Genomic DNA, 12,636 nt, shown 5'->3' on the forward strand with positions numbered 1-12,636 from the left:
TTATCTGGCATGTCACATGTCTAAGTTAATTCATGTCACAGCCTATCAATGTCAAATTTTGACTGCAAACATTTCCTTTTCATGGTTCCTCCAGTGATTAGAGGCATGGATCCAAGTGCCAGTAGGACTCAATCCCTGATTTAATCTGTGCAGTATCGCTAATGACCGTGTCAAAATGATCTTCATGTGGCTCTGAGGAATCACTGATTCTGTTCCAAGAACCTCTGCAAATGATGTTACACAATCCCTTTCAGATTTGTCACATAAGGAACAAGTATATCAAATGCCAACCTTTGTAGAGGGTTATAAGTGAGTCATTTAGAGGCATTGGGAGAATAATAGTTGTGGCTGTTGTTTGCAACATTTAAAACATCACTGAAGCAAATTGCAAATGAGACCTGCTAGTCAAGTTCAAACCACATGTCATGGCTTTAAAAACGAAGCATTTTTCATTGTAATTTTCTCAATCATTTGAAGTAATTTATTTTCAGTAATTTCTTTTAATGAACATTGACAGCTATGCAGCTCAAACTTAGCAGTATTTCTATTGGTGTTGGCCTTAAACCAAAATGTTTTTGAGAACATGTTTAGTTTTAATAAATTTAATCATTTAAACCTGACTTGTAAATAAAGGAGACAACGTTAAGAAGTCATTAAAACAGGTTTTCTTGTGCCTGGTGGTGTTTCACATAAAGAATCCAAAAGCCCATGAAAGTACATTAAACCTTTTTAATACTGCAGTGTTTCAATGAGAGAATTCCACTTTGCAGTCCCATCATTTGTCCCCGGTCCAACATTTTTAAGTGCTCTTTTTGAAGTAGCAATCATGTCGCAATTTTTAAGGAGCTGGCAAGTGTTTTGGAAGCAAGTTGCACTTTTGCACCATCTCGCCCCGGTTTATTAATAACATCTCTGAAGTACGTTGACGAACTCGGTTTCTATGGTCACCGCCTATCCGAATCTTGTGGAATCTTGTGGAAGGTTGTGGTTCTTCCCCCTTCAACTGAATCATTGTGTGAGCCTTAACTCTTAGCTGCTTCCAGTTGATGGAATGGAAATCAAAACTCTTACTGCTTCTGAACTGAGGCTGAAAAATCAATTAGTTTTCATTCTGACCTAACCAATCCCACCTGTCCTCTTCAGCGCTGCACAATCACCCATTTAATTGTTGTAAATTTTACTAATACCTCCTTATTTGGTTTTCTGCTGGCCTTGTAAGTTTTTTCAGTCATATCAAATATTCCCTACAGTCATTTACTGTAGAATAAATGTCATACAAGTAATTGAAATACTTCCCATGAAGATTGAAGTCTCATAGAATGATACTTTGAGCTAAGTAGCACTTGTGGACAATTTCTATGCCTGGTATTTTGACAAGCCTTTAATCCATTGATATAAGTAACATAGTGTACATAAAGAATTTTTCAAAGAGTATTAGCAAGCGAGTCTCTCAAACTCATGTTCATGCCAAACAAGACAGAGCTCTGCCTTTTATTTCTATGGACCCCGGGAACGTCACCCCGGCGAACGTCACCCCGGCTGCGGGTGATCTCTTTTGTGCTAAGTATCAAATTGCAGTTCAGGAAACTTGCAGTCAAAAATCTCAATTTCCATTGGCAAGGAACAGAATCTCACATCGCAAAATTTTAAATTGTGTTGATATTAAATTAATGTGGTTTTCAGGTATGAAATCACTATAAGTTGCCCACAAGGATGATCTCTTAGAATCATTGATCACTGTACAACTCTCTGAAGAATTATTTTGTGTGTTGCCTGAACCGACACACCCTACCCTATATGGCAGGATGATGTTTAACTGCGGTTCAGTGACTGAGTTGCATTTTTTAAATTTAACGTAACTATCTTGATATTTGCATCTAATACATAATAATTCTGTATTTTATTTTATGAAATAAGAGATTTATTTACTCTGAGGCTCCTGGAACCATCAAAATTAAGTTTGACTCCAATAATTATTCCCATCTGAATAAAAAGTGAATCTGAATGTTTGATTTTAATGGGACCATATGTATTATTGGCTGCAAATGATTGAGATTGGCACGATTTTAAATGATAGTCATGTGGCACAATACCTCACCACAGAAAGTTGTTCTCTACCACCATTCACCTAGAGGTGTTTTTCATATAGTTTCCTACCCTGGCATTACGTGTGTTTTACCCCTCATGCATCCTGTGCACTGCAGGTCCAGCGACGTGGGCAATGGCCACCTCAAAACCGGACATCATGATCATCCTCTTGAGCAAGCTGATGGAAGAAGGAGACATGTTTTACAAGGTGGGATGAACCAGAGATTGGCTGTGCCCGGGGGGAAACTGCAACTGGCTGCGGCACTTCCCTTTACCTCTCAGGCACCAAGTTAAATCTAATACTCATTCTAATAGCTGCCTAAAATTACTATTTCACTTTCCTTGTGCTTATCTTTACTTAATGTTACCCAACTTTGAGAATTTTCCCATCAAAGTATTGTGCTTCATCCAAGTTTTCTCGTCCCAGAACGTCCCATTTCTTTCTGAGATGACATGGTTGTGTGGATTCAGTTATGAAACAACATTGGGATGGACCTCAGCATTATGGGACAAATGTCAGGCTGTTTTATTTGTTCCAAGTTCATGCACACAAAAGTAGCTATAATTTTAAAAGTCACTAATGTCTGTAAAGGCTGTGTATTTTTTAAGTAAATATAATAATTAATATTCAAAGGATAGATATAAATAGAGAAGATATCATTGCATAACAGTTTTCATGGATGTCCCCGTTTCAATTTCTCCAAATAATTCCATGCTTCCATTAATCATTTGGGTCAACAGAATGAAATCTTGCCTTTCTCTGTTCCAGCTCCAGTATAGAGCAAAACTCTGGGGGTGGAGACAATTACATTTTCACAAACTATGTCGTTTAAACATCCACTATCCCTGGGTTGGCAGAATTTATGAAAACAGTGCTTTTCACACTGCATAACCAATTCCCATCGTGTAATCCTCTGAGAGGTTCTGTTTGTTACCCCACTCTTGTTCTCTTCCATTTCTAGCACACAGTAGCATAGTTAGTTTCGCTCGATTTTGAAAAGGCAGCTGGAACTCACTTCTCCTTACTTCAGTGGCACTTCCGCAAGAGATAAACATATGGGCAGAGTGATGAACTCGGGACACTTAATGATTTCTCAATCTCAGTCGGGTTCTTGGGTACCATCTGCATAGGGTGGGAGATAAAAATGACCAGGTAGGAAGACAAGTGATAGGTTGGCCTTTATTGCAAGGAGAGGGGTAAACCTTGCCGCAACTCTACAGAGGTTTTGGTAAAACCGTGCCTTGAATTGTGTGGTGTTAGTCTCCATGTGTCAGGAGTAAGGAAATATTGGTTCACTTGGTCAATGCCTGGTATACAGGTGAAGAGTTAAGGATAAGAGTTTGCTACCAGTCATATCAGTTAGTTAAGGTGGGCATGCACAGAGTTAATAAAAGAGTATTGTGTGAGTATTTGTGTGCACTGTGGCCCAGAGAAACACTGTTTTGTCTGGTTGCATATGTACAGTCAGATGATAATAAACCTGAACTTGAGAAGAGGTAATTACATCTAAATATGTAAAAATCTGAGAGGAATTGACCAGTTGATACTGAAAACATGTTTCTCCAAGTGTTGGGAGCCAGAGCCAGCGATCATTTCTCCGGCTGAAAAGTGAAAAATCTCTTCACATAGTAAGTCTTTGACAGTCCCTGCTCTAGTAAGAGGTCGATACTCATTTAGATGGCAGTGATCAGTAGATTTTATTTACTAAGGGTGTGGGGAGCAAGCAGAAGTGTAGTTGTGAAGCAGACTATCAGTAAAACACAAGGCTGGAGAAACTCAGCAGGTCAGCAGTGTCCTTTATGTTGCAAAGATAAAGAAACGTTCTGGGCTTGAGCTCTTTGAGCGCTTGCTGACATTTTGCTCATACTTTGATGAAGGACTCAAGCCCAAAACATTGGTTATGTATCTTTGCTACATAAAGTTCACTGTGTGACTTGCTGAGTTTCTTCATCACTATGTTTTCACTTAGATCTGCAGACTTTTGCGTTTTACTGCAGAGCATCAGTTATGGCTTTACATTGTGAAGCTAGCTGGAAGATCCCTGTAGTCCATGTCCGCTTTTCTTCATGCTCTTACATGGGAAGTATAAATATTTACAGTCCCTTTGCCCCATAGCTATCACTCTTTGTTCAACCCCACAATACATCTTTCCACTCCCCTCTCCCTCATCTGACTTTTCCTTCAATGCATCTATGCATTTCCCCTCAACCATTTCAGCCTCCTCTCAAAGCTGTGTCCTTGTTAGAATTAAGGGCTTCAGGCTATTCAATCTTTCCAGCTGGATATAATTTTTAAATTCAGGACTCCATAAGACTTAGGAGCAGAATTAGGCTGTTCATCCCATTGAATCTGCTATGCCATTCAATTCATTGCTGATGTATTTTTCCATTCAACCCCATTTCCTCTCTTCTCCCCATAACCTATGATGTCCTTACAAATCAAGAACCTATCTACCTCCGCTAAAGACACTCAATGACAGTCTCACAGCCATATGTGGTATGAATTTAACAGACTCGCAACCTCTTCTAAAAGGGCGTCCTTTGCTCTCCCACTATGAGATTTTGCCCCCCCCCCCCTCCATCCTTCCAGGTGACACGGTTAGCATAGCGGTACCACAACGCTGTTACATCGCTATCGCTATCAATCGAGACCAAGGTTCGAATCCAGAGCTATCTGTAAGGAGTTTGTATATTTTCCCTGTGTCTGCGTGGATTTTCTCCAGATGCTTCAGTTTCCTCCCACCCTTCAAAGCATACCGGGAGTTGTAGGGTAATTGGCTAAAATTGGTGTTCTGCAGGGATCAGTGTTGGGTCCACTACTTTTCATACTAGATGGAAATGATTTACATGGTCCAGAATGACCTGTTACCGTGCTGTATGACTCGTATATTTTTTAAAAAGTTAAATTAAATTTTTAAAAAATGAATTTAAACCAGCAAGTACAGCCCCGAGCTCATCAAATGCTTCTCATCTGATAACCCTCTCACCTGTGGGATCATTTTCATAAACCTCCTCTGGACCGTCTGCAATACCAGCATATCCTTCCTTCGATATGGGGACTAAAACTGCTCGTAATACTTTAAATCTGGTCTGACCAAAGCCTCAGGATTACATTCTTGCATTTATATTCTAGATCTCTTGAAATGAATGTTAATATTGAATTTTCATCCCTTACTACCCCCTCGACCTGCACTTGGACTCCCAAGTCCTTTCGACCTCTACTTTCTGATTTCTCTCCTCATTTGAAAAAGTCTACTTCTTCATTCTTTCTATCAAAGTGTTAGACCTGACACTTCCCTACATTCTCCCAACATATCCAAGTCCCTCTGAAGACTTTCTGCTGCCTCAACACTACCCACCCTTCCACCCTTATATCAGCTGCAAACATGGTTGCAAAGCCATCAGTTCTGTCGTGTAAATCATTTCCATCTAGTATGAAAAGTAGTGGACCCAACACTGATCCCTGCAGAACACCAGTAGTCACCGGCAGGTAGCCATAAAAGGTCCTTTTATTCCTGTACATTGCCTTCTACCAGTCAGCCAACCTTCTATCCATGTAACACCATGGGCTCCCATCTCGTTTAGCAGCCTCATGTTCAGTACCTTCTCAAACGTCTTCTGAAAATCCAAATAAACAGCGTCCACTGACTCTCCTTTGTCTGTCCTGCTTGTTACCTCCTTAAAGAACTCCAATAAATTTGTCTGGCAAGATCTCCCCTGGAGGAAAACATGCTGATTTTCACTTATTTTATCCTGTGCCTTCAAGTACTCTAAAACCTCAACCTTAATAATCGACTCTAGAATCTTGCCAACTACTGAAGTTAGGACAATAATTTCCTGTTTTTTCCCCTCTCACCATTCTTAAAAAGTGAAGTGACATTTGCAATATTCCTGTCCGCTGGGACCATTCCCAACTCTAGCATTTCCTGAAAAATTGCTGCTAATGTGTTCACCATCTCTTCAGTTCCCTCTTTCAGTGCCTTGGAATGTAGTCCAGGTCAAGGTGACTTATCCATCTTCAGCCCCTTCATCTTCTCAAACACCTTCTCCTTGGTGACAGCAACTGCACTCACTTCTGCCCCCACTCTCTTGAGTTTTGGTGACGTCACTCGTGTCTTCCACAATGAAGGTTGATGCAAAATACCTGTTCAATTCATCTGCCATTTCTTTGGTCCCCATTCCCACTTCTCAACGTCAATTTCAGCGTTCCACTCTTTTTAACTCCTTAAACCTATAGGGGAAAAATTGGGTCCTCTTTGTGTTATTGGCTTACGTTAATATTTCATCATTTCTCCTCCTTATTACTTTTTTTGTTGCTCTCTCTCTCATCCTGGGCAAACCTGTTTGCACTTCTTCCCATTCCCTTTTTATACAGACGATTCACGATACAGACATTGGAGAGAAAAGATCACTTTTACATCCCCACATCATGGACTTGAGAGTTCAAGACTGACCTTGGGTGCTGTTGGAGCAGTTTGCTCATCCCTCCCCACAGCTGTTTGTGTTACTCCTGAGTGCTCCAGTTTCCTCTCATGTTAAGAATGTGGTGGCAGGTTCATTAGGTCTAAATTGCTCCTTTGTGCGGGTCAAGGTCGAAGAATCACAGAGTGAGAGATAATAGATTGCAGGGGTTTAGGGATGTAAGGAGGTGGGGAATGAGACTAATGGGGTTCCTCCTATGGAAGGAGCAAGGATTTAAAGGCACCTATTTTATTCTAACTTCAACATAGAACATTACAGCACAGTACAGGCCCATCCACCCTTGATGTTGTCCCAACCTTTAAGTTCCTAACAAAAAATAAGCAACTCTCCTTATTCCTTAACCTTCTATTTTTCTTTCATCCATCTGTCTGTCTTCTTTCGTTCTTTGGCTTGGCTTCGCGGACGAAGATTTATGGAGGGGTAATGCCCACGTCTGCTGCAGGCTCGTTGGTGACTGACAAGTCCGATGCGGGACAGGCAGACGCGGTTGCAGGGGAAAATTGGTTGGTTGGGGTTGGGTGTTGGGTTTTTCCTCCTTTGTCTTTTGTCAGTGAGGTGGGCTCTGTGGTCTTCTTCAAAGGAGGTTGCTTCCCGCCGAACTGTGAGGCGTCAAGATGCACGGTTGGAGGCAAGATCAGCCCACTGGCGGTGGTCAATGGGGCAGGCACCAAGAGATTTCTTTAAGCAGTCCTTGTACCTCTTCTTTGGTGCACCTCTGTCTCGGTGGCCAGTGGAGAGCTTGCCATAGAACACGATGGCCCTCCATTCTGGAGACAAATCTCTTAAATGCTCCATATGCTTTAGCTTCCATCACCGTCCCTGGCAATGCATTCCAGGAACTCACAATTCTCTGCTTTTAAAAAAATACAACGTTGATGTCTCCCCTAAATTTTCCTCCCTTCATCTTGTAAAGATGTTCCCTGGTGTGTGCTACTCCCACTCTGGGAAACAGGCACTGGCTGTCCAACTTATCTATGCCTCTCAGAATCTTGTAGACCTCTATTAAATCTTCTCTCCTCCTCTTTCGCTTCAAAGAGAAAAGTCCCAGCTCTGCCAACCTCTCCTCATAAGACTTGTTTCCCAATCCAGGCCACATCCTGCCAAATCTCCTCTGCACCCTCTCCATAGCTTCCACATCCTTCCTATAATGAGGTGACCAAAACTGATCACAATTCTCTAAATGTGGTCTCACCAGAGATTTGTAGATATGGTTCAACCAAGATTTCCTGCACAACTTCAATTCTGTTAATCTAGAAATGAGGCCTCGAGCTTTATTTTCATAACCATGATGTGGAATTGAGAATTAAATAGGTTAGGAATGAAGAATAGAGATTGGATCACAATCTTCTTCCACACTGTTACCAAAGGGAGTAAAGAAGGGTGGGCAATAAGACGAGGGAAATGACAGAAAAGGAATTGACATGATTTCAAATTTGATGTATTAGGACTGATCTATAGAAATACAGAACTGGCCAGTTGATGCAGCGTGTTCACGCATCAATGTGTTGTGCCATAATGAAACTGGATACCTTGATACCCAGTCATGGCATTCTAACCACCAGAAAATACTGAGCAGAGCTTGCCACTCACTCAAAGGCAACCAGGGAAAATCTCAGGGGATATTCTCTGGTTGACTTCCTTCTTTCCTAGATTTGGACAAGGTGAATAAAATCCAGGGATAAAGTAATTTACATTTTAAATATCTGGCAGGATGGAGGGGATCACGGAATTACTGTGTGCGTATCTCGGATGTTCTAACCTTTGCTGTGCATGATGGGAGTTTCAAAATCAAGATCTCTGGAGAATTTGAGGAGCACCCGGTTTCACAACATTTGCAGAATTGATCAGTCATCTTGCACGGTAACCCTGACACCTAGTGGCTTAGTTTCAATTGCCATCTTCTTGCACAATAGAAAGGAAAAGAATAAAATAACTTTACCAACTTGGTTTATTGCCAACACTAGGTTCTCTTGGTTACGGTTCACAACATGATTCCCTGTCCAGTTTGAGTAATCTGAGTTCTTTCACAAAGTGCAATTAAAATATTATCCCTTCTTGGCCACTGAGCATGTGGTTTGACTTATTATGTGCAGTGAAAGAAAGGTGGGAGAATGGGTCCTGTTCATAGCATTTATCCACTACATTCAAAGCTTAGAAGGCTAAGTGCTCTCATTCTCACCACAAAAGAGATTTGCTTTCTTCCCTTCTATCCTTTCCTTTGTCTTGTCCCTGCATAAATCCGTTCAATGCGCACAAAGTTCTGAGTGGTTCATTCCTAGTTTTCATCAAAATTTTAAATTGAGACATACAGCATGGTAATGGGCCCTTTGGGCCCACAGGCCCATGCCACCCCATTGTCCTAAAACTCCTGTACATTTTGAACAGAGGGAGGAAACCGGAGCCTCTGAGGAAACCCCATGCAGACACGGAGAAAACGTGCAAACTCCCGATGGACAGCATGGGATTAGCATCCCGGTCCCAATTGCGCTTACTGTGCCACCCCTCAACTTGGGTGAACTTCTCTTGTTTTGAATGTGTAGCAGTAGTGAATTGGGAAAGAAATTGTCTGTAGCGACTCTAACTTTCTGAATAACTTCAGAAATTGGATATTGTTCACATTCATCTTCTGAAGATGGTGTCTCCTTATCTCTCCCACTTCTTACAATACTGCCCTCACTTTTAAATGCCTTCCCTTTATTGCCTCTGGCAGTTATGAGTGGCCAAAATTTACAGATGACTTTGCACTCCTCTTCCTAAATCTCTCCATCCTTAGTCCTTGACCTCCAACCCTTTGTCCAATCTTTTAATCACTGAACTTAATGTAAAGCCCCTGGAACATTCTGTGACATTACAGATGCTAAATGAATTATTTGCTCTTGACATCAAACGAATCATCGAAACGCCTCCTGTTTTTCATTCCTCCAGTCCTTAAGTGGATCGTTGGGAGTTGATTTAACTGGCTGAATTTACTTCTGATTGATGCCCTGTGGGAAATGCTTTTAAAACTTCACTCTATATCTGTTTTCAGTATTGTGAAGAAGTTCTTTCTGGTTATGTAGATCCCTGTAATGAGTCATGTCTAGTTTTTGGCTCTAGACACACTGCAAATGCAAACTTGAAACAGAAAGACTTCAGTATTTGGCTTTATCAGGCATTTCACAGGAAGAAAGGGGTTTATGTTGATAATCCTTGTGAAAACATGTTAAAGAAACCATTCTCAACTTTTTTTTGGCTATGGCCCCCTTCAGGCTCTGCTCAAGGTTTATTGACCCCCTTCCTTGTGAAGCAGTCATGTTGAGTTGGTTCTCCTACCAACTACAGGGAAAAAAAAATGATGTTTCATGAGGTGAAATGAGGCCCCCCAAGGGGACCGTAAGAACATAAGAAATAGGGACAGGAGGCGGCCATCTGGCCCATCAAGCCATTCAATGTGACCATGGCTGATTTGATGATCGGCTCATCTCCATCTACCTGGGAAAAGGGAAGAAATATGAGCATGAGACTTGAAGTCAGACTGGTGGGGTGCAGGGGATCTTGAGTCCTGCTGGGAATTCCATAGCTGATTCAAGCAGTGGAGGCGAGCTCAGTAACTATATTTAAGACAAGTTTGGATAGATTTTTACATAGTAGGGGAATTTAGGGATATGAGGAAAAGGCAGGTAGGTGGAGATGAGCCGATCATCAAATCAGCCATGATCTCATTGAACAGTGGAGCAGGATGGACGGGCCGGATGGCCAACTCCGGCTCCTATCTCGTATGTTCTCATCGAGGAGATATTTGTTACATGAAGTAAAAACTATTTCTGAAGTTGAACTTGACAAATAGTATTAAATAGCATTAAAAATTAAATAGATTATTTTTTCACACTCATTGATTGGATGTTGATTTCGCTGGCAACGCAAACATTTGATGTCTGTCCCTAATTGCCTCTGGACTGAGGCTGTAAATCTGTAGTCACAGGCAGACCAGACGGCATAAATATTGGCAGGTCTCTGTTCATGAATTGCATGAGCATTTTTCATGATGACAAATGTTGACTTGTTTTAAAATCCCAGAATTATTTAATTGAGTGAAATTTAATTCTGTGCAGAATTCTGGTTGATGCTCCATTAACTTAACCATTGCACTGCTGTTGCAGGAGGTGTTAGATAACTAGCCAAGCAGTTCTTGCCTGTCTGTATTTGATATCATATTTGGACAGGTACATGGAGAGGTGAGGTCCAGGGGGATCACAGTTAAGTAAGGCAGATAAGATGGGCATTAGTTAATGTTGGATGAGTTAGACTGAAAAGCCTATTTTTGTGCTTTGTAACTATGACCTTATCACCAGGTTAAATAAAGAGGCTTGAATTGTATTGCAATTACACATCAGTGTTGTACTAAAATATTTATTTTTCATTACAAGTGATTTAATTGTAAAGGTGCTTTAGGCAGGTAGTGCAATGCCAGTGACTCGGGTTCAAATCCATCGCTGTCTGCAAGGAGTTTGTACGTTCTCCCTGTGACAGATGCTCTGGTTTCCTCCCCCGTTCTATAGATGTATGGGGTTAGACGGTTAGTTGGGTGATGCCGGCTAAAGGACCAGAAAGCCTGTTATCATGCTGTAATGATTTTTTAAAATTAGGACAATTCCATATCAAATATCAGAAACATGGGAGTGGTTTGCAGTCATACTTAGGATAATTCAGATTGGCTTTTGGGGGATTGCTGTGTTTATTTTGTACTATGTCCATGTGAGATCCGAAGAGGCAGGTCATCTCTTGTAACTTCAACTACAGTTAACCTCTTTTATCACATCTCTGAGTTGCTCGTCCCCAGCAAGCCAAAGATGTCATGTGCTGAATTCTGCATGTTAACTAAACGCCTATTGCTTTGGTAATGTTTTTCTCCTCTCTCCTGTTTGATCAGAAAGGAAAAGTGAAGGAAGCAGCTCAACGATACCAATACGCACTGAAGAAATTTCCTCGAGAAGGATTTGGAGAAGATTTAAAAACGTTTCGGGAGTTGAAAGTGTCCCTATTCCTGAACCTCTCACGCTGTCGGAGAAAAATGAATGTATGTCCAATGGCCTCTTTGGTAAATAGAAAATGCAATGAGCTTTGTTTAAAGCTGATGTTCCCAGCACCCCCCTCCCAACTCATTTTCAATATTTTGAAAAATTTCAAAAACTACCATGCTGCTTAATGTATCCCAAGACAATATTCCATTTTGTGAACAGTCTCAATTCCCACCCTTCACCTAATCATGTTTCTTTACAATATAGGAGCAAACTATTAGTATCCATTGAGCCTCTTATACCAATCTCGTCAATCCCACTCGCCTACCTTGTAACAACTTCTCTGCCACGTGCCCATCAGCAATTTGATTCTCTTGCCTCACAACCACACCACTTTGGATTTGAGGTAGCCAATTAATCCACGGATCGCCGCATCTTTGGGATTTGGGAGGAAACCAGAGCATCTGGAGGAAACCCATGCAGACTTGGAGAATGGGTGAAACCCCGCAGACCACCAAAGGTCAGGCTTGAACCTGGGTCGCCGGAGCTGTATTGCAGCAGTAACACCACCCGCTGCACCACTCTGCCATCCGGTGTGCCAAGAACATTGACTTCAGTCTTTAAAGAACCCTACCTTCTCGAAAACAATCTGCAACATCAGGAAGCTCACTCCTGCATGGAGTTGATGTGGAAACACTCTATTTCTGTGGAGGAGAGTAAGCTCTAAAGCCTATGCCAATACTCATTTAGTGTGCACGCCCTGCAGAGCAGTTCATTGTTGCAGATTTCCAAGCCGTTTCCTGTTCTGGTAGATGCTTATTTATTCAATTTTTTGCCCATACCCCATCCCCTTTTATGCATTTATTACCAGTGTTATAAGGTGAAGAGGAGAATTGAGAGCACGGATGATGTAGTCCATCAGTTTTTCTAAAAGTGTATCTGCTATCCAAGGCACATGGGCCAGTAGTGTGCAATTATTCATACCATAGACGTTGCCCATTTCCCCACCACTCCTGTGCCTTTAATGTTCTGTGTGGTTGACAAGTCTTCAGACACAGAGACAATGTTA

The 12,636-nt window shown here is 41.5% G+C and overlaps 1 protein-coding gene across 30 annotated transcripts in view; it reads left to right on the forward strand.

Moving 5' to 3' along the window:
- LOC138746747 (protein TANC2-like) overlaps positions 1-12,636 on the forward strand; it is a 502,350-nt gene that overhangs the window by 467,337 nt on the left and 22,377 nt on the right. For 25 of the 30 annotated variants that reach the window (XM_069905106.1, XM_069905108.1, XM_069905110.1 and 22 more), the window contains 2 exons: positions 2,205-2,296; positions 11,480-11,647. In XM_069905106.1, the coding sequence (XP_069761207.1) occupies positions 2,205-2,296; positions 11,480-11,647 (260 nt within the window). The remainder of the gene's footprint in view (positions 1-2,204; positions 2,297-11,479; positions 11,648-12,636) is intronic. The other 5 variants (XM_069905122.1, XM_069905112.1, XM_069905114.1 and 2 more) reach the window with 1 other exon arrangement.

Source organism: Narcine bancroftii, chromosome 12 (assembly GCF_036971445.1).
Source record: "Narcine bancroftii isolate sNarBan1 chromosome 12, sNarBan1.hap1, whole genome shotgun sequence".
NCBI lineage: Eukaryota > Metazoa > Chordata > Chondrichthyes > Torpediniformes > Narcinidae > Narcine > Narcine bancroftii.